This window comes from Pristiophorus japonicus, chromosome 6, assembly GCF_044704955.1.
Source record: "Pristiophorus japonicus isolate sPriJap1 chromosome 6, sPriJap1.hap1, whole genome shotgun sequence".
In the NCBI taxonomy this organism is placed as follows: Eukaryota; Metazoa; Chordata; class Chondrichthyes; family Pristiophoridae; genus Pristiophorus; species Pristiophorus japonicus.
The window spans coordinates 37,661,588-37,687,320 of record NC_091982.1 but is presented as its reverse complement, the minus strand read 5'-3'; the positions used below and the strand labels follow the sequence as shown (position 1 = coordinate 37,687,320).

Below are 25,733 nucleotides of genomic sequence, written 5' to 3'. Positions count from 1 at the left end.
CAAATTATTTAATTTATTCAACACCTGCATTGCAGCCTCTATTATCCAGAATAACCTCAATCCCAGTGAGTTTGCAGTCAGTCAATCATATTAGCAGCAATTCATTATTTGGAATAGGCACCAGAGGCTGAATGGCCTACTCCTGTTTCTACTACCGGGGGGGGGGGGGGGGGGGGGGAGGGGAAAGCAAACACTTAACCCAATATGCTATTTGTGCAATACTGTGAATTAGTCCCACCATGATCATTAGAGATAGACCAGAACCAGTGTCAAATTTTCTCTCCAGCCACTGGGTAGTTCTGAAAGTTCAAGTAGACAGATCACTATTTTGTTTTACTGAAATACTAGTGACAATATGAATTATACATATTTAGTTCCATTTTTAGTTCTGTATCATGATTCCAGTATCTCAAGCACTTTGCCATTAAAGCAAACTGAAGGAGGAAGTAAATCAGTTCAAAATCTTAATACTATTTACATGTTCTTAAAGTGAAGAAACCAACAAATGTAAATGTAAAATATTGCAATGCTGGCAAACAATAAAAAACAATGAAAACACCCAGATCAGGCAGAAGCTGTGGAGAATAGACAGTTGGCATTTCAGGCGAGGCCTTTCATCAGAACTTCTAACCAAGGGTCGACACTCAAAGTTAACTTGTCTGCCCTTTCTAGAGTGATCTGCTGAGTGTTTCCAGTATTTTCTATTTTTACCAGTAATGCACTAAATGTGACGCATCACACACTTTAGCAGAATTAGATATATAAATTAAGGATTTCATATCAAAATGGTTAGAGATGTGTGAAGATTCACTGTATAAAAATACAGAACTTAATTCTGATCACTGTGCCAATAATAGTTAAACCAAGAAATACAATTGCATGCAGCATTTTAAATCAAAAGATAGATCTGATTGTTTAACACAAGTTTTCACCTGAAGATAAATAGTTGAGTTTCCTTTGTCTTACACTTTCTATACTTACACTGTATTAAAGTGTGGTGATGTGTAGCGTCTTCTGATCTTTTGGAGCATACCGAATCTTGAGTTGGCCACCACACTGAAAGCTGGAACTTTCACTTCAGCAAGTCAACTAATCAGCTGCTTAGAACCCAATCCAAGGCACACACTGGGCAATAAACGTTAGCTGTCACTGTTCAGTCAGTTGAGCCAAGCGTCTTCCACCATTGGTTGCAGGTTCATTTAGTACTTCAGGTAGCGTACTGTGTTCAAGACCTGTGATTCTGTACAAATTCTTTTTCGTAGCTTGCCATAAAGGGTTTCCTTTTGTCAAGTTCATTACACAAAGGCCAAATGTGCATGATGCAATTGTTGCTCCCTCCCCCCTTTCAACTACATTATTTCAAATATACACACAACTTTAACCCATAGATGAAGCAGAGAACATTTCTTTCTACAAATTCTCAGGGGACATCGAAGTAGCTGAGTCTGATGCCAAAGTCTTGCATTCTCACACAGGCTGAACTGAAACCATTTTCCGTAGATTTGTAGAAGAAATTGGTTTAGGTCAGGCTCAATCATGTTCAACCACCCACCCTTCCTCAATACAATAATTTGGAAATAAAAAATGGATGCAATTTAAGCCTTAGAAATATAGTGCAATACACAAAAATATTTAAGTATCACTCAAGAGATTCACCGGCATTTCTTGACAATCATTATATATATACACAATTCAAATTTTCAACTGCCTCGTGGGAAAACTTGCATTCTGTAAAATATTTGCAATGAAAATTTAAGACTAACTTTTAATTTCATGCAGAGGTGGTGAGAAACTAAAGAACTTCAAGGTACTCAACCACTTTTCTGTATTTTAAAGTGTGCTGTAGCTCCGTGGTTACCATAGAACCATTTCACAAGACAATTGTTTTTTCATCTTAAATTTATACAAATACACAAATGATGATATATTTGGTCTAACAAATACAAGCATTCAATTCAATTCACAAGTTAACACATCTAATCTGCAAGTAACACCATGTAAGACAATAGGTCAGGAACACTCGAGCACAATAAGAGTCTGCACAAGGCAAGGCAAAAGGTTATGAACAAAACTATTTCCCCATTAATAAAAATAGGGAACCAAATCATGAGCTCACGATAAACTCTGGCAACAGCTGTAACAGAAAATATTTCCTCTACTGTGCAATAAGTCAAAGTACCAGGTTTTTGAGCGCTCGCAACACTAAAGATATTATGAACTGAAATCAAGTATTTTCAGTTTGTTTCAAATAGCTAATTAAAAGAATATTCATCTCATTAAAAAACCATGATAAATGGCATGTTTTCAGCAATGTATCTGACCTCAAAATAGAGCTTCAAACGTCAACATTAATTGGATTTTCCAAAGAATTGTCAATACTTCATGATATTCCATGTATGAATATTGGTGTTTTTTCTTAAAATAAAGTTGTCAGACCAATTAAAGTAAAACAGCTCTGCCCTATTTCAATAGTTAACTTGCAAATATAATTTTTGGTAAATTGGTGATGCATTATTGCAAATCCAAGTGTGCAACATTTTGATTAACTGTTTAAATTCTACAGCTCTATTTAGAAACTTACATTGAATTACACCAAAACAAAATTTTTGGATTAAGTTTTAGGCATATCGCAAACATACACCTCTAAAACAATGAAAATAACAGGAAAAGGTAAACTGTGTTGAAATCCAAAATGAACATGCAATCATATGCTAGATGAGGAAAAGTTGCTCGCTCAAGGATGAGTTATTCTGTTCTAAAGACTTTTGCCAAAATATGAGTTTTATTCTGAAATGCTTGACTTTGTTATATTTTCTTCAATTTTAAAAACACAGAGCAAATGAAGCACACAGGAGTAGCAAACCAAAATGTAGTTTGCCTACCTTTCAACCACCACATAAAATAGGATATAGTCCCCATTACAACATGGGACAATCATGTGGAAGCATTTTCCTTTTAGAAGTTCCCCAAGTTCTTGTGACAGCTCAGTGGATAAATGCATCAACTGATGTAATACTAAGCCATATAAGCTAATATGGTCGGTCGCCTTTTTAATCACCAGTCTTTTCTGATCTCAACTGTAGTGCCAATGAATCATAGAATGTTACAGCACAGAAACAAGCCATTCAGCTCAAGTCCATGCTGGAAATTTTCTCCACATAGGCCCCATGTCTAATCTCTTTTTTATTCCTAAACCCTTTAATATTCCAGCAACAAATTCCTTTCTCAAATAATTTTCATATTCTATTTCACCAATGGTTTGTAGCAGGGAATTCTGCATTCCAACCACTGGAAAATGTGTGTGTTTTTTATTTGTGTGTGTGATTATCTTGAGTGTTTGCTCTCTTACTGACCAATGAAAACAATTTCAGTGTTTGCATCATAATCTTGGAAGCCTGGTTAACATCTCAATTCTTCAGCAAATAAAGCCTCAATTTCATAAGTCTTTTTTTATAATTATATGTTTTTCTTAATCTTGCATCCATGGCATGACTGACATTTTAAATCCATTGAGTGATCCAGATTAACTCATCGTTCTCCAAATCATGAGCTCACGATAAACTCTGGCAACAGCTGTAACAATGTCTATACCTTCCTGGCTTATCCCATCTCAATTTTTAAAGGAGGATAATTACATTTGGCATCCTTCAATCCTCTGGCAAATTTACCCTTATAGAATTTTGGAAAATTAGTCAGAGCATCTACTTCTTTCCTAGTGACCCTCAGAATCCTTGGATTAAAAAAAACAATTAGGTCCAAGTGATTCAATGACCTTAAGTCTGACTAACTTAGAGCATAATTTCAAGACTCATATTTATGTAACACATTTAACAAAGTAAAACATCCCAAGGTGCTTCACAGGAGCAATACCAAACCAAATAGTGACATCCATTAACTGCTGTACGCCTCTGGTAATTCCAATATGTATCTTTTGTAGAAATGGAGGAAAGGTATTTATTTCCACCATTCCCTCACTCCCTGCCACAAACTTACTTTCATCTCTTAGCAGGCCTGCCTTTACTTTCACTATCCCTTTATTACAGTTGGGTCACTACAATTAATCCCTGTACCCTTGGATTTTGCAATGGGTTGGAAGATGCCAAAAATCAACCGGCATTCCAGCTTCTATTTGCTAATACATGGCCCTTGCTGGAAAGTGAGTGTGTTGATGCCCAAGGATAGGATTGTACTTGGCTGTAATGCTCAAGATCCATTGTATATGCATACCAATAATGGCCAATGGACTGTCATCTCATCCATTGAATGGTGTGAGGGGAAGTGCTAATGCCAAAGTCTCCCTTTCCAAGGACTAGGCAATCTGCCCAGAGACATGGCTCTGCTTTGGAAATATTGAACAAAACTGCTATAACCTTAAGGGCTACAGACCAAGAGCAAGACGGTGGGATTAGATTGAATAGCTCTTGGTCGGCTGGCGCGGACACAATGGGCCGAAATGGCCTCCTTCTGTGCTGTAAATTTTGATGATTTGATGAATTTGAAAAGATGCCTTGAGGGTTCTCTTTGGTTGGCTTCAATAATTACATGAAACACATCCACATGGATGGTCAACTAATGCAGATGGACTTTGCTTATACTCTAGGTCTCAGTTACTTCATTCTGCTAGTATATGGTCCAGAGTTGAGAATTCTATAGTATTTGAACTGTGTTAATACCATACCAGCACTCTGTTGAAGCAAAGGGTGCCCTACCTCAAGATAGCAGACCAAAGTTATGCAATTATTCCTCATTTTGCTCTGAACTTATATTTAATAATAATTTAATATTAAAGTCAACAATACTGCTCATAATTCTACCCTGTTTAAGTTTCAGGTTTCATATATACTTCTTGCACTAGGATCCCCAAGCAAGAGGATCATCATCTCAATCCTGTAAGAGGGCTAAGATGATGGCTTTGACCTAAGACCATTGAATGTGTGTGTGTTTTTCAACCATCACAATGCAAATTGCCTTGAGCACTGTGGATAAGAAGGTTCAGTTGCAGGAGCCCTATAAACAATATTGCACAAGGAGCTACAAAAATGTCCACTGCCATCAAGTCCAAATACGTATGCAATGCTGTGCCTATTTTTGTTAAAAGTCTAAAACCTGCAATGAATGAAGACAAAACAAAAGCAAAATACTGCAGATGCTGGAAATCTGAATCAAAAACAAAAAATCCTTGAAATCGGAAATAAAAACAGAAAATGCTGGAAATACTCAGATCAGGCAGCAACTGAGCGCGAGTTAATGTTTCAGGTCAATGACATTTCATCAGAACTTTTGAAAGGCCATCGACCTGAAACATTAATATTGGCCCTGAAATTTCGATTTGGCCTTCCCGTGGGCATTTTAGAGAAAAAATCCACACTTACCTTAAGCTGCTGCCCACGTCTGCACTTCCAAGCCTGTGGCCTGCCCTGACTGCCAGTCGCAGCGCGTGCACGTGGGAGATGTGCGCAGTGCTGGAGCTGGCGTCACATGGCTCTGGGCAGCCAATCAGGTAAGGTATCAAAGTAATAGGAGTTCTGCAGGGTCCTAAACTCCTATTGCTATGATTGTGATAGACCCAAAACACAGCCCCAAACACCAAAACAGTAATAAATAGAAAATAATTACACTACATTCATTTAAATTAAAGTTATTAATGTCTTTAAAAAAAAAAAATTATTCCCCAATTTTTAAAAGTTTAAAAATAAACTTACCGTTGTGGGGAGGGTTTTTAATAATATGTTTTACTAACTTTATTTTTAGATGTTAGTGTGTTTTTTTTAAAAAAACACTTGCGCCTGTAAAAGTAGGCTATGCGCCTGCTTTTTCAGGCGCAAGATTTTTGAGGACATTTGTAAGCGTGAATATCGGAAATTTACACTTACAGGTGTCCTCGCTCCCGATCTGGCTACGATCTGTCAAGCCAGAAACTTGACAGATTGGAAATGCCGGTTTCCAGCGCATGCGCACTAGAAACCGGCATTTCTGATGCCTTCCCGGGTCCGCAGGAACACCATACAGACCCGGGGTTGGGGGGGCAATATTTCTCTCTCCACAGATGCTGCCTGATCTGCTGAGTGTTTCCAATGATTGAAGACAATTGCTTTGGCCCAAGTCTAAGACTGCATTCATGGAAACCAAAAGACTTTTCAGTGTCATTGACACATGTTCTCATCACATGCTAAGGGAGAAAAAAACACAAGGATTTCTGCTAATGTCAGGACAAACAAACCTAATGAGACATTTTAATTATCGCTCTCTATCTATACACATACCCTATTAAAAGTAGAACATCTTTTAAAAGGCAGTCGATTCTCTTCCCTCCTCCCTAAAAATGAACTGCAACACTACTGTACATAGAGGCTGAATGAATGAGGAAGACTTGGCATCTACAATAAGGCACCAGCTGGCCAAATAAGTGTACCCCGAACATTTCACAGGGTCTGCATTGGTATCAAACCAATTTTCACTTTAAATGGCAACAGGACAGGAACTTTACTAATTTTTCAAAAAACTAATCATCTCGGTCTTGCTTCTTTTCAATTTTGAAAAAAAAATATCTTTCACTGCCTATGTACAAGTTAGAACAATGGTGATAATAAATCTGTCATATATTCAAGCAGTCCCAGAATCTGATCAATTGCAATGTGAGCTGTAGATTGAAAGTGTAGGATGCTTATAACACAGAAGAGGAGGCACTTTGGGCCCAAATTTGGCCCACCCGTTTCTTTCGGCACACTCACGTAAGATGCAAACGGCACCAAAAAGATGTCCCCAGATTCTGGCCCTTCTGCCGACTCTCCCGGGACTTGGCGTGGCGGAGCTAGGGCCCTGCGCCGAAGAGTGCGGCAGCTGTCCGCATGCGCAGTAGAGCGTTCGCACACACGCAGTAGCTCCTCCCATGATTATGATGATGCGTGCTTGCAGCGTTGGACCCAACGCGTCCCGCCCCGATCCCGGGCCGAGTGGCCTGCAGTCATCCTGCACTGAGAGCTACAAGAAACAGGTTGGTGCAGGGAGACGAGTTTTGATCCGGTGGCGTTGGGGTGGGGGGGAGGAGGAGGAAGGGAAAGGAGAGGAGAGTTTTGATACGGGTTTTGGGGGGGGGGGGGGGGGGAGGAAGGGAAAGGAGAGGAGAGTTTTGATACGGGTTTTGGGGGGGGGGGGGGGGGGGGGGGGGAAGAAGAAGAAGGAGGGAGGGAGAGGAAAAGGAGGAGAGTTTTGATGGGAGGCGGTGTGATAACTGTGTAGCCAGTAATTTTATTGAGCTTAAAGACTTCCTGTTGATGAAAATACTTTCCTACGAGCAGGAGGTACTTATATTTTTTACTTGGATATTTTTAAAACATTATGTGAATATGTTTTGTCTCTTTACTTTTATTTTTGTAGTTTAAGGTTCTGTTGTATAGTAAATTAACTTTACGAAGTTTGTCAGTCCTGTATAGGTGTTTGATCCTATTCACATTCTTTAGTCAAGTCATTAAGTACCTACCTGCACTGATTTCTTAACTCTTCCGCAAGGGTTTTCTGTGCAGTCACAAGTGGCCACATACACTGGCCTAAGTTAGTTTGGAGCAACTATTAGCTGTCCAAACTGGCTTAAATGGCCAAAACAGGCATAGGTGGCTGGTAACACCCCCTTTTTGAACAAAACGAAACAAATCCTAACTAACTCACTTACACTGGCGCATATTGAATGTGCAAAATGGGGATTTTTAAAGATACTCCAGAAAAATCAAGTTGCTCCGAAAAAGAAGCGTGCAACTCCTGGGCAATTTTGGGCCCTTTAATACATATTTTGAAAATAACCATGAGCTTGCCTAATTCCCCAAATTGTACCCTGGTGGTACACGTCAAAAGTTATTTTGAATTTACAAATGATCTATCTTGTGTTAAAACTTATTGGAACATTATCAAGAAAAATAACTCAAAAATGGAACACAAGATACCTTTGATCTAGACTGTAGCACAGCAAAAAGCTGCAGTAAACTAAGGCAATTAGAGTGGAGAAGAAAATGATTTAAACCTCCTTTTCCAGCTTCAAGTTAGAAAGCAGCCTTCTCCAAATTGTTGGGCAAGTTTATGTAGAAACATTAATGATCGGCTCTGAAAGATTTTTTATTAATTAGATATGCTGAAGAAGATTGGGAATTATTGTAAGCTTGAATTTTAAAGAAATGAATTGATAGTCCATACTGTTTCATGTGAGTGGCACAGGTGTGGTTCAGCTGACTACTGGAAAATCTCTACCGTAAGATAACCAGAAACCATAGAATCATAGAAATTTAGAGTGCGGAAGGAGGCCATTAGGCCCATCGTGTCCACGCCGGCCGACCAAGAGCTAGCCAGCCTAATCCCACTTTCCAGCTCTTGATCCGTACATCGAAGTTTTTTTTTTAAGTGCTGAGGGTTTCTGCCGCTACCACCCTTTCTGAAGAAATTTCCCCACATATCTCCTCTAAACATCCCTCAATTATTTTAAATATATGTCCCCTGGTTGTTGACCACTCTGCCAAGAGAAACAGGTCCTTCCTATCCACTCTATCCAGGCCCCTCATTATTTTATACACCTCAATCAGGTCTCCCCTCAGCCTCCTCTGTTCCAAAGAACACAGACCCAGCATCTCCAATCTTTCCTCATAGCCAAAATTCTCCAGTCCAGGCAACATTCTTGTAAATCTCCTCTGTATCCTTCCCAGTGCAATCACATCTTTCCTGTAATGTGGTGACCAGAACAGCACATAGTACTCCAGCTGCATCCCAACCAGTGTTTTATACAGTTCAAGTATAATCTCCTTGCAATTATATTCCATAAAGGCAAGTATTCCAAATGCCTTCTTAACCACCTTATCTATCTGGCCTGCTACCTTCAGGGATCTGTGGACCTGCACTCCAAGGTCCTTTTGTTCCTCTACACTTTTCAGTGTCGTACCATTTAAAGTGTATTCCCTCTTCTTGTTAGAACTCCCCAAAATGCATTACCTCACACGTATCCGGATTAAATTCCATTTACCACTATTCCGCCCACCTGACCAGTACATTGATATCTTCCTGCAGTCCGCAGCTTTCTTCATTATCAACCACACAGCCTATTTTAGTGTCACCTGAAAACTACTTAATCATACCAAGTCAAGTCCAAGTCATTGATATATACCACAAAAAGCAAGGGACCCAGCACTGAGCCCTGTGGAACCCCACTGGATACAACCTTCCAATCATAAAAAAACACCCAACCATTACCTTTTGCTCCCTGCCTCTGAGGCAATTTTGGATCCAACTTGTCACTTTGCCCTGGATCCCATGCGCTTTTACTTTCGTGATCAGTCTGCCATGTGGGACTTTGTCAAAAACTTTGCTAAAATCCATATATACTACATCATACGCACTGCTCTCATTGACCCTCCTGGTTACCTCCTTGAAAAATTCAAATCATGTTAGTCATTAGATAAGACATTCCCTTAACAAATCCATGCTGACTGTCCTTGATTAATCCATGTCTTTCCAAATGAAGATTTATCCAGTCCCTCAGGATTTTTTCCAATAATTTCCCCACCACTGAGGTTAGGCTGACTGGCCTGTAATTACTTGGTCTATCCCTTTCTCCTTTTTTAAACAAGGGTACAACATTAGCAGTCCTCCAGTGCTCTGGGAGAGGACTGGAAAATGATGGTCATAGCCTCTGCCAGTTCTTTTGCTTCTCTTAGCCTGGGATATATTTCATCCAGTTCTGGGGATTTATCTACTTTTAAAGCTGCTAACCTCTTAATACTTCCCCTCTCACTATGTTTATCTCATCTAATATTTCACACTCCTCCTCCCTCATTGCAAAGTCTGCCTCGCCCCTCTTGTGAAAGCAGATGCAAAGTATTTATTAAGAATCATACCCGCGTTTTCTGCCTCCACACACCGATTTCCTTTATGGTCTCTAATAGGCCCCACTCTTTCTCTAGTTATCCTCTTGTTCTTAATGTATTTATAAAACATCTTTGGGTTGTCCCTGATTTTACTTGCTAGCATTCTTTCATGCTCTCTCATTGCTTTCCCGATATTTTTTTTTTTAAATGCTGCCCTGCACTTCTTATACTCCTCTAGAGTTTGTGCAGTGTTGAGTTCTCGGTATCCATCATAAAGCTTATCTTTTTTTTCTTTATCTTACCCTGTATGTCCCTTGACATCCAGGGGGTTCTAGATTGCTTAGCCCCACCTTTTTTTGTTTAAGGGAACATACTTGCCCTATGCCCTCAGAATCTCCTCCTTGAATGCCTCCCACTGCTCGGACACTGATTTACCATCAAGTAGCCGTTTCCAGTTCACCTTGGCCAAATCCCATCTCAGCTCAGCAAAATTGGCTTTACCCCAATTGAGAACTTTTTTTCCTGGTCCACATTTGTCTTTTCCATAACTACCCTAAATCTTACTGAATTATGATCACTAGTACTAAAATGCTCTCCCCCACTGATACCTCTTCCACCTGCCCCTCTTCATTCCCCAAAACCAAATCCAGAACCACCCCCTCCCTTGTTGGGCTTGTTACATACTGGCTAAAGAAGTTCTCCTGAATGCATTTTAGGAATTCTGCACACTGTACCATTCACACTGCTTTTTTTTTTTGAGTTATTAGGGTAGTTGAAATCCCCCACTATTACAGCTCTATAGTTTTTGCACTTCACAGCAATTTGCCCACATTTGTGTTCTTTTATTCCCCTCTGATGGAGGGTCTATAATAAGACTCCCAGTCGTGTGATCGCCCCTTTTTTGTTCTTCAATTCAGCCCATATGGCCTTATTTGATGAGCCCTCTAGCATATCATCCCTTCTCACAGCTGTAATTATTTCTTTATTTAATACTGTGACCCCTCCCCTCTATCCCGTCTGAAAACCCTGTAACCAGGAATGTTGAGCTGCCATACCTACCCTTCTTTCGGCCATGTCTCAGTAATAACTATATCATACTCTCAAGTGTCTTTGTGCTCTCAGCTCATCTGCCTTATTCCCTATACTCCTTGCATTGAAGTAGATACCATATAGTGGTGGCAAACTCCCTTATTGTCCATTTGCCAGCCCTTGTTTCCTCTGTCTTCCAAATTCACTTTCTACTTTTTTTGCTGCTCTCCCCACCGAATCTATTCTCCGGTTCCCATCCCCCTGCCAAGCTAGTTTAAACCCTCCCCAACAGCACTAACAAACCCTCCCGCGACGATACTGGTCCAGCTCTGTTGAGATGCAACCCGTCCGGCTTCTACAGGTCCCACCTCCCCCAGAAATGGTCCCAACGCCTCAGGAATCTAAAGACCCCCCCCCCCCCCCGCCTGCACCACCTCTCCAGCCACAAATTCATCTTGTTCATCCTCCTATTTCTGTACTCACTAGCACGTGGCAACGGCAGTAACCCAGAGATTACTATCTTTGAGGTCCTGCTTTTTAATCTTTTAAATATAGGTTTTTTTGAACCTTGCAGAGCAGGGCAGATGTTTTAATCGTTGAGCCCACAGGTACTGTGCACAACCAATTCTACATTAAAGTTACTGCTCTAGTGGAGTTGCCAATTCACTTCTGTAAACAAGAATCCCAACAGCATCTTTGCACCCTACACAGTGATAGAGCTTTAATAAGGACTGTAGTGCTGGGCAATTTTTTTTAAAATCTGCCTTGTTAAAGGCAACCATCTCTACGCTTTTCCACTGCAAGTGTTTTATGCATAGTTAAAAAAAAATCCAAGGTACTAAGATATCTGGCAATACATAGTTAACAGAAAAATTACATCAACGCTACATATTACATTATGGAAAATATGATCCAGCAACAATGCCATGTTAACATATACTGAAATAGTAACAACAATTTGTAATTATATAGTAAACATAGCAAAATGTCCCAAAGCACCTTACAGGAGTGTTGCAATCTTCAATGTCTAAAATCCCAAAATAGACATTTAAAAATGAGTTATTGTCAATTAGGTTTGGCACAGCTGCTTGTGGCTGCATGAAATATTTAATAAGAGTTGCTGATTGAACATTAATTTTTAATTATAAAAATTGGTCTATCCCATTTGACTGCAGAACTATATTCATGTTTTACAGCTCGACAAAATCCTCCCTTGAACTCCTTCTAGGTGCTCCAAATGTGGCCAATCTCATCCCTCTGCCTGAAATAGCTTTAATTTTCACACATCCACTGAAAGAAGACGGCTTAATTTTGAACTGATGACCCTAAACTTCATTTTGCTACTGTGATTTCCAAATCACAAAAATTGTAATGCTTAATGCATTACACATGTATACAGTAGCATACAATGAAACACCAATAACCATTGGATTCAAATCTGCGTATTTCAGGATTAAAAATAGTAAAGATTGTAAAGCGTTCCACATTTTATTCTAATGTGAATGTCTGCATCATCTGTAATATAATTGCACATCTCAATTTACATATGAATTTGCAGGCCCACATTTGCTGACAGCAACATTAAAGGTGGTATCTGGATAAACCACAAATGAGGTTAATAGAATGGGAACACTGGATTCCCTCAATCTTTTCCAACAGCATTTAACCTTTTCCAGAAATTTCAGAATTGTTCAGATTTTAATTTTCCTATTGGCTTTATTGAATTTTTAAAATTCTGGTTAAAAATCAGTACTTAGTCTTCTGGTTACACGCAGTTGAGTTTACAACAGTATGGTGGGTTTGCATGCAATTGATACAAGTATTCGTTCAGCACTTCGTACTATACTGGTTACTTTTGTTCCTAACTATTTCCTGTTAGTTAGTTACACACGTTACCAGATTTATTGGAATTCAGTTTCACAACTTGCCTTGTTGGGATGTGAAAGATCTCCAAGTTGTTAGTCCATTACCACAATAGGCTACCATACCTCACACAGCATAATCAATTCTGCTACTTCCAGGACTCCGTAATTCTCTCAAACTCTGAGCCAACGCACACCATCCCCCCATCCCACCTCCAACGATACCCATGCTCCCACAAATTCCCGCATGCATATCTCCACCATACAAGATTCCATATCAAAGACAACATAGGAAGTTATGGAGCCTGCAAACAAGACCTAGGCAGGTCAATAGCATTAACAGAAATGGGGAGCATTATGGAAGCAGACAGACAGCTACTACCTGCAGCAGAATATACAAACGCCATTAAACTTAAACTTCTATAATCTAAAAATTAGCAATACTGCATCCTGCAGACCAGCAGCCCAAATCCTCTGTTACCCATCAACATATGTTGTAGTTTGGCAATAAAGTGGAGATCAAATGTAAAGTCAATTGTTCCAGATTTAAATTGATCAGTGAATTACTGAAATATGAAAGAATAATTAAGATTGTAGAACCCACCCACCTCACAAATTTACGCCCATCTGTGGGGTGCTGGATGACAATGAATGATGGAGGGATGGCTATTGAGGAACATTCTGCTGCTCACGTTCTGATCTTGCCCCTTCATTTATCGATTCTGTGTAGCAATCCAGAAAGCCAGGGAGAGCAGGACAAGCTTCAAAATCCAAGCCCATGCCTATCCAATATGGATCAATTTTCCCCCTCCCTGGCCAACATTTAAGCTAGCGCAAATGACACCAAATGCAAAATGATTTATCTCTCACCAGCCCCGCCCCACCCCATCTTAGCGAGGCACAATCCTATCCATAAAATGTGGGTGAAACATCTGTGGGGCATATAAGCAGAGGATGCTGTGACTTCAAATGAAATTTAGGAAACACCATTTTTGGAAATCATAGGATGTAGACACCACCACAACGTTTTTCCCCCCCCCCCACCCCCTCAAAACCACCATTCCTTAAGAGTACATGTGCATTATTCCTGGGGTTGACAGCAACCGAAAAGGTGGAGAGTTTGTTGGCCAAAATTACTTTATCCTAAAATTATGTTCCAAGAATAAATGACTAGAAATGTAGTTTTAATAGATTGCGTTAAGTCCCACGCATCTCCCTAAAAACTTCAACCCAATTAGCAACTGACATCTTGATTTTCAATCTAACTTCCCTTATAGAAAGTTCACTTAACATTCCAACATTTTTAAATGTATACAAAATTGTTTAAGCTTAAACACAGGTTTACCAGACAAAAATTAGTGTCTACACATCTCCCGAGTCCCATCCTTTCCATATCTAAATTACTCCATAAAAAATATCTTTAAGAAAAAAAATCCCAACCCACAATTGAAACGCTTGTCGTGAGCCACTCTTCCAGTAATTAGTCAATTCTGGCCAAAAGTTGGCCAATTCTGCAGGCATGGTTATCTTTTGATTTGCAAGAACCTCTAATCACGAGCTCGAAAGCACCATGAAACAAACTGAATGCAGAAGTGTTCTATGTGGTCTGCTCAAATTTTGAACCACAAAACTTCCCCAGATACTTCCAAAGAATGTGGTGACATTATGGATAACATTCCATTTAACATGACCAACTAACACTAGATATTTGACAACCTCTGATGTCTAGTTTGGAATATTAAAATTCCACTTAACATTTTGAACCAAGTATAGTTTCAAACAAAAATATGGGACCAACTATTTTCGCAAAATTGTGTTTATTGCATAAATTGCAAAAATGAAAATTCTTGAAACGATTTAAAATGTTTTACAAATAGAATTCAAGGCTTAGATTACAAGAAAATCTAAATAAAGCAGCAAATGTTAGCACCAATGGATTTAACTGTTCAAAGAAATGTTTGTGACTAACAATGCATTTCTCGTAAGCAATTCTTTGTAAAGTCCACACTGTAGAATTTATTACCTATTCTCAGGATCATCATCATAGTCATCACTGGCACACTGGGGGACATTTTTTGAATTGCCCTCTGCTTCATCACCTGTAAAAATGCAAAACTAAATTTTAGTTAAGAGTCCCAACAAAACTATAGTTCATTAGTGCTTTCATTAACCTTTACAATATTTCTGAGCAATTATATAACCAAGTAACGCAAGGCCTCCTTTTTATCAGCGCAAGAGTCTAAAAAAATAGAAAATTAAAATGTTCTCATTTACATATTAAAAATCCTGTCCATTAAGGCAAGTTTAGTTTTAGCCGTGTGAAACAAAAAATTTTAATTCAAAAGAATACATTTTTGTATAAAATATTTAATTATAATGCATTTTAATTAATTATAAACATGTAATTTAAAAAAAAAATTATTTTCTGTGTTTTGGGGGTATTTCCATTCATAATTATGAGATTCGTACATACAGAACTCTCAAAATATGAATGGGGATCCCTCAACTGATAGGTTGGGCCAGCCCACGTGATCCCAGAGATCCATACGATCCTTGGATACGTGCGCCCCCATGCTGGCCTTCGCACAGAGCCTCAGGACCACAAGTCACCAAACCTCCGGGTTCACCAGGTACTTTCATAGAAATTATTGGGCCATTGTCCACATAAGACTTTCAAAAAGCTTTTGACAAGGTACCGCAGAAAAGGCTTCTTTACAAGATCAAAGCCTCTAGTATTAGTGGCAATATATTGGGCTGGATTGAGAACTGTCTGGAAAGCTGTAGAAAGGAAGTAGGTATATATGGATTTGGATCTGTTTGCAGACCAGTCACTGGTGGTGTTCCACAGGGATCGGCAATCTTTACTATTTTTATAAAGGGCACGGTTATTTGTACTGCCAAAATGGCCAACATGCTCCACTTTTTGTTTCTGATTGGTCCCCTTGGAGGATAAGCCACACCATGAAGTTTCACAGGAATCAGTCACTGGAACCGCCATCCCAAGGATTCACTGACATTTCAAATTCTAACTTGATCCACTTTGACTTCCTGAAGTGACAGAGGACAGAGCTCCCCAGTTTCTGGTTGGGGTGGAGATCACCTCTTACAAAAGGGTACAGGTTGAACCTCCCTTATCCAGAACCACCCCTCGTCCAGAACCATTCCCGGCCACCAGGGTGGCGCATGCGCAGAGCTCCGACATGCCGACTCCTGCAATTGCTGGCCTGACCCTGCGGTCCACCCCCCACCACCAATGATCTCTCTGCCGCACTCCCAGCCCCAATATCCCCTTGCTCAGTACCTGTACCGTCCAATTTAACATGACCACCCCTCATCTGGAAAAATCCCTTATCCAGAACAGGCCAGATCCCGAGGCTTACGGATAAGGGAGGTTCAACCTGTACTGCATAGAATTACCAGGTTGATCTCCTAGATTAAATTTTGATTGTCAGAGAAATTTCCCAGATTTCTGTCTCTCTCTCCCCCCCACTCCCAACTTGGCCTGGATTTTTACCTGGTTCTTTTGGCTCTCTCAGATCATGAGTTTTGAGTGGGTTGGAGAGTGAATATATGGTGATATAATCGTGTGGGACAGACTGGCTGGACCACAGGATCGTTTCCTGTTTGTCAATATTCTTATGTTTGTAAAAAGATGACATTGTAGTATTTTCCTGGTATTACTACAACACCCACCACACCATTTAAATGCCTTGAAATGAAGAAAAATGCCTACCCCGAACTGCTGGAATATGTAGACATTTCGCAGAGCAAATGAAGCTCCACTGTAAACTGTGTTTCAGGGTTGGTGCTACTGTCAAGCCAATGCAGCAATCATAGAATAGAATCATAGAAATTTTCAGCCAACAAGAGGCTATCCAGCCTAATCCCACTTTCCAGCTCTAGGTCCGTAACCCTGCAGGTTACAGCACTTCAAGCGCCCATCCAAGTACTTTTTAAATGTGGTGAGGGTTTCTGCCTCTACCACCCTTTCAGGCAGTGAGTTCCAGATTCCCACAACCCTCTGCACGAAGAAATTTCCCCTCAAACCCTTCTACCATTTACTTTAAATTTATGCCCCCGATTGTTGACCCGTCTGCTCAGGAAAATAGACCCTTTCTAGCCACTATATCTTGGCCCCTCAATTTTATACACCTCAATCAGGTCTCCCCTAAGTCTCCTCTGTGCCATGGAAACAAACCCACCCTATCCAATCTTTCCTCATAGCTAAGATTCTCCACTCCCGGCAACATCCTCGTAAATCTCCTCTGTACCCTCTTCAGTGCAATCACATCATTCCTGTAATGCGGTGACCAGAACTGCACGCAGTACGCTAGCTGTGGCGTAACTCGTGTTTTACAGTTCAAGCATAACTCCTTTGCTCTTGTATTCTATGCCTCGGCTAATAAAGGCAAGCATTCCGTACGCCGCCTTAACCACCTTATCTACCTGGCCTGCTACCTTCAGGGATCTGTGGACATACACTCCAAGGTCCCTTTGTTCCTCTACACTTCTCTGTGTCCTATCATTTAATGTGTTTTCACTTTCCTTGTTAGCCCATAACAAATGCATTACCTCACACTTCTCCGGATTAAATTCCATTTGCCACTGTTCTGCCCATCTGACCAGTTCATTAATATTTTCCTGCAGTCTACAGCTTTCTTCTTCATCAACCACACAGCCGATTTGAGCAAACTTCTTAATCATACCCCCTAAAGTCAAGTTTAGATCATTGATGTATACCACAAAAAGCAAAGGACCTAGTACTGAGCTCTGCAGAACCCCACTGGAAACAAGCCTTCCAGTCACAAAAACACCATCACCCTCTGCTTCCTGCCTTTGAGCTAATTTTTGATCCAACTTGCCACTTTACCCTGGATCCCATGGGCTTTTACTTTTGTGACCAGTCTGCCATGTGGGACCTCATCAAAAGCCTTGCTGAAATCCATATACACTGCATCAAACTCACTACCCTCATCAACCCTCCTTGTTACTTCCTCAAAAAAATTCAATCAAGTTGGTCAGACACTACCTTTTCCTTAACAAATCCATGCTGACTCTCCTTGATTAATCCTTGCCTTTCTAAATGAAGATTTATCCTGTCCTTAAGAATTGTTTCCAATAATTTTCCCACCACTGAGGTTAGGCTGACTGGCCTGTAATTAATCAGTCTATCCCTTTCTCCCTTCTTAAACAAAGGAACCACATTACCAGTCCTCCAGCACCACACCTGAAGCCAGAGAAGATTGGAAAATGGTCAAAGCCTCCGCTATTTCCACTTTTGCTTTGCTTAACAGCCTGTGATGCATTTCATCCAGGCCTGGGGACTTATCCACTTTCAAAGCTGCTAAACCCCTCAATACCTCCTCTCTCACTATTTATTTCATCTAATATTTCACTCCTTTCCGATAGCAGTATCTGCATCGCCCCTCTCATTTGTGAAAACAGATGCAAAGTATTCATTAAGAACTATACCCACATCTTCCATCTCCACACATAGATTACCCTCATGCTCTAATAGGCCCTACCCTTTCTTGTTATCCTCTTGCTCTTAATATATTTATAAAGTATCTTTGGGCTTTCCTTGATTTTACTTGCCAAGAATTTTTCATGCTCTCCTTGCTTTCCCAATATCCTTTTTAATTTCACCCCTACACTTTCTATATTCGAGAGATTTAGCCCTTGGTATCGGTCATAAGCCTCCCTTTTTTTCTTTAGTCTACCCTGTATGTTCCTAGACATCCGGGGATCTAGAATTGTTAGTCCCCCCCTTTTTCTTTAAGGGCACATATTTGCTCTGGATCTCCTCCTTGAATGCCGTTCACTGCTCTGATACTGATTCACCTTCAAGTAGTTGTTTCCAGTCCACTATGGCTAAATCACACCCCAGCTTAGCAAAGTTGGCTTTTCCCTAATTTAGAACTTTTATTCCTAGTCTATCCAAGACTTTTTCCGTAACTAACTTAAATCTAACTGAATTATGGTCACTAGCACCTAAATGCTCTCCCAGTGATACCCCTTCCACCTGCCCAGCTTCATTCCCCAAAACTAAATCCAGCGCCTCCCCCTCCAGTGTTGGGCTTGCTACATACTGGCTAAGAAACTTCTGAATGCATTTTAGGAATTCCGCACCCTCTATACCCTTCATACTAATTTTATCCCAGTTAATATTTGATAGTTGAAATCCCCCATTACTGCCTATAGTTTTTGCACTTCAGAAATTTGCCAACATATTCGTTCTTCTATCTCCCTCTCATTATTTGAGGCGTCTAGAATACACTACCAGCAGTGAGTACGGCCCTTTTTTGTTTCAGTTTGAGCCATATGGTCTCGTTTGATGATCCCTCCAACATATCATCCCTCCTCACAGCTGTAATAGTTTATTTAATCAATACCGCGACCCCTCTCCCTTTCCCATCTGAAAATCCTGTAACCAGGAACGTTGAGCTGCCATACCTGCCCCTCTTTTAGCCTTGTCTCTGCAATAGCTTTAATATCGTACTCCCAAGTGTCTACCTGTCCTCTCAGCTCATCTGCCTTATTCATATACACTATGATATTCAATGTAATCAAAATTTAGAGAGGATACCATCTTCAAAGAAACTACTTAAAACTTCCACGGGGAAAGATCCTTAAAATTCTAGAATATGCCAGCATTTAGCAGTTTTGTTAATTTGTACAACATTGGTTTCAGGTGACAGTATTCCACAGAGATTACATATTTACCAACAAAGGCCATTTTTGTTAATAAAAAAAGTTTGCAGAGAGGAGTTGGAAGAAAGATACATTCATCTCAGCTGTACGTATTGCAAATTATCAAATGAGGCACGTTTCTGCCAGGGTGAACCATTATATTTGTAAATAAATCTTTGATCTAGCTTTCTGAATATTTTCCACTTTCCAATTGACAGGAAATGTAATAGCATTCTACAGGTTTTTCAGTCAGCAATTTAGTACAATTGAGGCCAATTGATAGGCCTGGGCTATGTCAACAAAAAGACAATTTCAGTTTGTAAGAGTCATGATCTGCTTATGGAGAAAGGTGTTTGAAAAGGTTCAATCAGCAAAATATACCATGCTTTGAAAACAGAAAACTACACAAATGCAAGAATAATCACCACAATAAAAGTACACCGACCTGATGACTGGCAAAATCCTGATCCTGCAGCAAGCCCAATGTTTTCCGTGATAGGCTGTATCTTTTGTTCATCACTGCTTCCTTCTCCGGGCAAATCCCGCTTGTCCACTTGCTCAGCTTCTTCATTTCCATCTGACGAAGATGAAGAGCTTTGCTTTTTCTCCACAGCTCGTTTCTTCAGTTTTAATTTTACTGCTTTTTCCTTAGCAGATTTTTTGGTAACTTTCTCGTCATCTTTGGATGAAGCACCCCCATCCTCCTCGGTTCCGTGTTTTCTTGCTTTCTTTGAAGATGATTTTTTAGCTGTACTGATTTTACTCAAGTTCTTTATTTCCTTTTCTAGGTCAGAGTCATAGTTGGAAGAGTCTGAACGATGGTGTCTTTTTTTATTAGCCACACTAATCCTTTTACTGGTTCTTTTTCTCCCCTTTCCCCCAAAATCTGAGCTTGAGGATGAACACTTCCTTTTCCGTTTAATACTATCAGTTTTATTGGCCTGTGGCATTCGCTTTCGCAGACCAAACAGACTTGTCCTTTTAATAATTTTTTGGGATGAATCACTATCTTTGTTATCTGCATCTGATGAGCTTTCATGCTTCACTGCTGCCTTTTTCAGTACCTCAGGGATCTCATCAGAGTCAGAGGTAGATTGCACACCAGCTTTAAGTGGTGTATCCGACTTATCAGGATCAGATTCTTGCATTTCAGACTTGAGATTTTTATTGGATGCTTTTGATCGGCCTGTCTTGACTTTTCCCGGAGAGTCTACTTTCTCTTTAGTTTCCTTTTTCGATCTCCTACGTCTTTTACCACCACCACCAGCACTATCAGCATCATCTTCAGATCTGGAGTTCACAATTCCTGCCCCACCTGGCCGTCTCAGAGGTGTTGTTTTTATGCGAGGTGACCGTCTGGTATCAATGTCCTCCGACAGAACTGATGCATCATTTGCGGGATCATTTCCAAGGTCATCTTCAATTACTTTATCAGATTTTTTCTTCCTCTTTTTTGAAATTTTTACATTACCCTTTTGAGATTTTTCCACAATCTTTTTGCCTTTAATCGAAACCTCTGCAGCACTGATGCCTTCTCCATCCCCTGCATCATCAAGGCTACCATCTCCAGATCCTGCATCATTACAATCGTCTACAACCCCCGCATCATTGTTGTCGTCGTCATTCTCTGCATCACACTCCGCTGCATGACCTTTGTTTTCGTCACTCGCATTATCTGCTGAGTCATCACCATCACTCGCATCATCACTCGCATTATCCACTGCGTCATCACCATCACTCCCATTATCCACTGCAGCATCACCATCACTCCCATTATCAACTGCAGCATCACCATCACTCCCATTATCCACTGCAGCATCACCATCACTCCCATTATCCACTGCAGCATCACCATCACTCCCATTATCCACTGCAGCATCACCATCACTCCCATTATCCACTGCAGCATCACCATCACTCCCATTATCCACTGCAGCATCACCATCACTCCCATTATCCACTGCAGCATCACCATCACTCCCATTATCCACTGCAGCATCACCATCACTCCCATTATCCACTGCAGCATCACCATCACTCCCATTATCCACTGCAGCATCACCATCACTCCCATTATCCACTGCAGCATCACCATCACTCCCATTATCCACTGCAGCATCACCATCACTCCCATTATCAACTGCAGCATCACCATCACTCGCACTATCCATTGATGCTTCAGCATCTCCTCCAGCCATCACTTCATCATCAGCCACCGCTTCAGCATCATCTTCAGCATCTCCTCCAGCCACCGCTTCAGCATCACCTCGTTTACCCTTCTTGACCAATTTTTTCTTACATGCACCTTGTGCAGTCTTCTTGGACTTAAGTGAAATTGGGCGCAATTTTATAAAAAGTTCACGCTTCACTGAAGATTTTACACTGGAATCAGAGTCCAGCTCGGAGGATTTTCTAGAATTTGGACCTGCAGTAGGTGCCTTAGCTGACGCATTATCGAGCACTGTGCTGTTACTTGCAGAATTATCCACTGCATCCAGATCTGGTAGCAACGAGTCAGTTGCTTCAAACAGACCTTCAGTCAGTGAAGGAACAGGTCCCATATCCAGAGCATCATCTAGACTGTTAAACAATGTTGCTTCTGCCAGCTCAGATTCTAGTTCAATGCCTGTACTTTCACAAGTGGCATCAACTTCATTTTTGACCAATAGATCATCATTTGATGCACAGTCAGTTTCAGCGCTGACCAATTTTGAATCCAGCATTAATCTATCAGTTTGCTCTACTGACATGATTTGTTGTTCTTCAGCAGCCTTGTCTGGTTCACTTGAAACATTTGACACTTCCATTCGATCAGATTCATCTTCAGCTGAAACAGAGCTTTCTGCAATTGTCTCATCGGGTAATAAATAATTCTCATGGTTAGTGGAATCCTGTACCTCAACTTTGTTAACACACTCTTGTAATGATTCAGTAGGTTTCTTATTTTGTTCTATTTCCAAGTCTCTAGTCTCTTTATCTAAAATTTCTTCCACTGCAAGATGGACTTTCTTCAGATCTCCGAGCACAGACTTAAAAGCTTTCAACTGTCTCATGTTTATATTAGGCTCAGACTCATTTAAGTCTTTTTGCTTTAAAAAATTAATAAAACTAATGTTAAAGTTGGCCGTTGTATCAATAAGTTTGCGAGCCTTCTTCAGAAGTTCTTTTGGTACTTTTAATGCCTTATAAGAATATGTAAAATTTCCAGAGCCTGGAGAAAGAGCTTTTAATGAACATGCATCTTTTTCCTGTCCATTACAATCTTTAATGGAAATTTTTCTTGAAGTACTTTTATACTCATGGTCTACAGACTTGTCACTGTCATGAGGACCTGGAGATTTGCATTTATCACAGTCCAATTTAAATTTATCAAAGTCTTTCTTCTTTCTGTTTTGTTGCCACAGCTGATCAAGACATTCAAATACACTGTCACAAGCAGTGACCAAATCCAGTAAAGGCTCTGGATTACACACATAGCAATACCACTTTTTGTTTTCATCCATGATATTGGATAGTTCCTTCCTGCCCAGGTTTCGCAAGATGCAGCTTTTGCAAAATGCATTGTGACAAAAATCACAACAAATCAGATTTCCACCTTCAGCACACCATCTGCAATATAGAACAAATGAAGAGTAGAATTTTTTAAAAAGCTGCACATCAGGAAAGTAATAATCTTGACTCATTGAGCAAAGCGTTTTCAGTAAAGGACCAAAACCACAATTGCAACAGGGACTGCAGTGTGCCTGGGGATCATACTCATGTCATCAACATGCACACTCAGTACTTAGCACCCTTCTTCTTGAAACTATTTAGCAACATTCTATCTCCTTACTTAAACTGCTGGTGAGGTGCCGAGATACAGTTGCGTCAGCCCCCAGCTCGTTGTAGGTCACTGTTATCATATAAGAAATAGGAGCAGGAGTAGGCCACTTGGCCCCTCGAGCCTGCTCCACCATTCAATAAGATCATGGCTGATCTGATCATGGACTCCGCTCCACTTCCCTGCCCGCTCCCCATAACCCTTGACTCCCTTATCATTGAGATAACTCAGCCATGCAGCCTTAAACATATTGGGATAGAGTTCTGTTCCGGGAGCAATTGCTAAATCCAGTGCAAATTGCACCAATTTGAAAAGCTGTAACTTGTTAGCTTCAGACATACAGCCCTGTTTAAATTTATTTAGGTCTCAAGCTTTAGTACACTTGATTGGTATAGCATTGTGAAAAGTCAGTGTATAATCAATTTTTTTAATTTAACTAAAATTCAGCTAACAATACCATGGATCTGGAACTATGCACCCCTGAACACATCATCTCTTACCAAACCTGTTTAATTTTAGATTATACATCTGTGCCACCATTTGATTTTTGCCCCCATTAAGGGGTCCTCAAGGCTTTGCCCTCACCCCATTTTTTGTTCATATTAACAACCTGCTCTACTGATTATTGGATCCTCACCAGTCTTTTCATAGAATCATAGAAAAATTGTGACACGCCATTCGGTCCATCGTGTCCGTGTGATCGAAAAAGAGCTACCCAGTCTAATCCCAGCCCTGTAGGTTACAGCTCTAAGTGCACATTCAAGTACTTTTTAAATATGATGACGGTTTCTGCCTCTACCACCCTTTCAGGCACTGAGTTCCAGGCTCCCACCATCCTCTGGGTGAAGAGTACCATGATTTTGCACCATATTCAACATTTAAGCCGACATTGCCTCAGCGCACACATCCATTCGCTCTTACTTGCCACAACTGAAATTAAACGCTTAACTGCTAATGATCTTTGAATGGACAATGAAAACTTGGTTTCTTTCCATTTTTAAAAACAGGTATTTCTTCACTTTATAGCTAATGTCTTGCTTTTGATGACTCAAAACGTAAACCAGTATTTTTCACAATCCTGGTCTATCGCTTCTGACGCCCCCCCCCCCCCCCCAAGTAAATTCCCATTAGTTCGCCATTTCTAAAGCTTCTTCCAAGTTAAACAACTTCTTTCCTTTTTAACCTAAAAGCTAAAACCTAAAACAACTCAAGATTTGAAAATTGCTCCCATATCTTAATACAAACAATGTTTGATAAGCAATCCATCGGCTCCAAGCTTTATCTTTTGCAAGCATTCTGCCTCCCCTCATTTTTCAAATACAACTGCATCAGGGACTTTCACTGTAAACCGCGAGGGACTATGGAGCGTCCTCCTCCGTTTTGGCTGCCCCCAAAAGTTTGTCGCCATCCTCCGCCTGCTCCACGACGACATGCAAGCCGTGATCCTGACCAACGGATCCACCACAGACCCAATCCACATCCGGACTGGGGTCAATCAGGGCGAAAACATCATGTCAACCTCTTCTCGATCTTCCTCGCTGAAATGTTCCGTCTCACTCTCAACAAACTCCCCGCTGGAGTGGAATTAAATTATAGAACCAGTGGGAACCTGTTCAACCATCGTAGCCTCCAGGCTAAATCCAAGACCGTCCCCATCCTCTGTCATTGAACTACAATATGCAGATGACGCTTGCGTCTGCGCACAGAGGCTGAACTCCAAGCCATCCTCAACATCTTCATCGAGGCGTACGAAAGCATGGGCCTTACACTAAACATCCGTAAGACAAAGGCCCTCCACCAACCTGACCCCGCCACATAGCACTGCCCTCGGTCATCAAAATCCACAGCACGGCCTTGGACAACATAGACCACTTTTCATACCTCAGGAGTCTACACTATTAGCAAGGGCAGACATAGAAGACGAGGTCCAACACCACCTCCAGTGCACCAGCACAGCCTTCGGTCGCCTGAGGAAGAGTGTGTTCGAAGACCAGGCCCTCAAATCAGGCACCAAGCTTATGGTCTACAGGGCTGTAGTGATATCCGCCCTCCTGTGACTCAAACGTGGACCACATACAATAGACACCTCAAATCACTAGAGAAATACCACCAACGATGTCTCCGCAAGTTCCTGCAAATCCCTTGGGAGGATAGACGCACCGTCAGTGTTCTCGATTAGGCGAACACCCCCAACATCAAAGCACTGACCACACTCGACCAGCTCCGTTGGGTGGGCCACACTGTCCGCATGCCTGACACAAGACTCCCAAAACAAGCGCTCTACTCGGAACTCCCGACACAGCAAGCGTTCCCAGGTGGGCAGAGGAAACGTTTCAAGGATACCCTTAAAGCCTCCTTGATAAAGTGCAATATATGCCCATCGACATTGGGAATCCCTGGCCAAAGACGTACTATAGAGGAAGAGCATCTGGGCCCCAGCCTCCGCGTCGTCCCCCCCCCCCCAACCCCCCTCCTCTTCTTCCCCCCCCC

General features: G+C 41.0%; 1 protein-coding gene across 1 annotated transcript in view; it reads right to left on the bottom strand.

The window, feature by feature from the left end:
* The window catches only part of atrx (ATRX chromatin remodeler), a 211,364-nt gene that overhangs the window by 139,399 nt on the left and 46,232 nt on the right, over positions 1-25,733 (bottom strand). Inside the window, exons 7-8 of the mRNA XM_070883946.1 lie at positions 19,869-23,032; positions 14,757-14,832 (exon numbers count right to left, since the gene is read on the bottom strand). Of these exons, the coding sequence (XP_070740047.1) occupies positions 14,757-14,832; positions 19,869-23,032 (3,240 nt within the window). The remainder of the gene's footprint in view (positions 1-14,756; positions 14,833-19,868; positions 23,033-25,733) is intronic.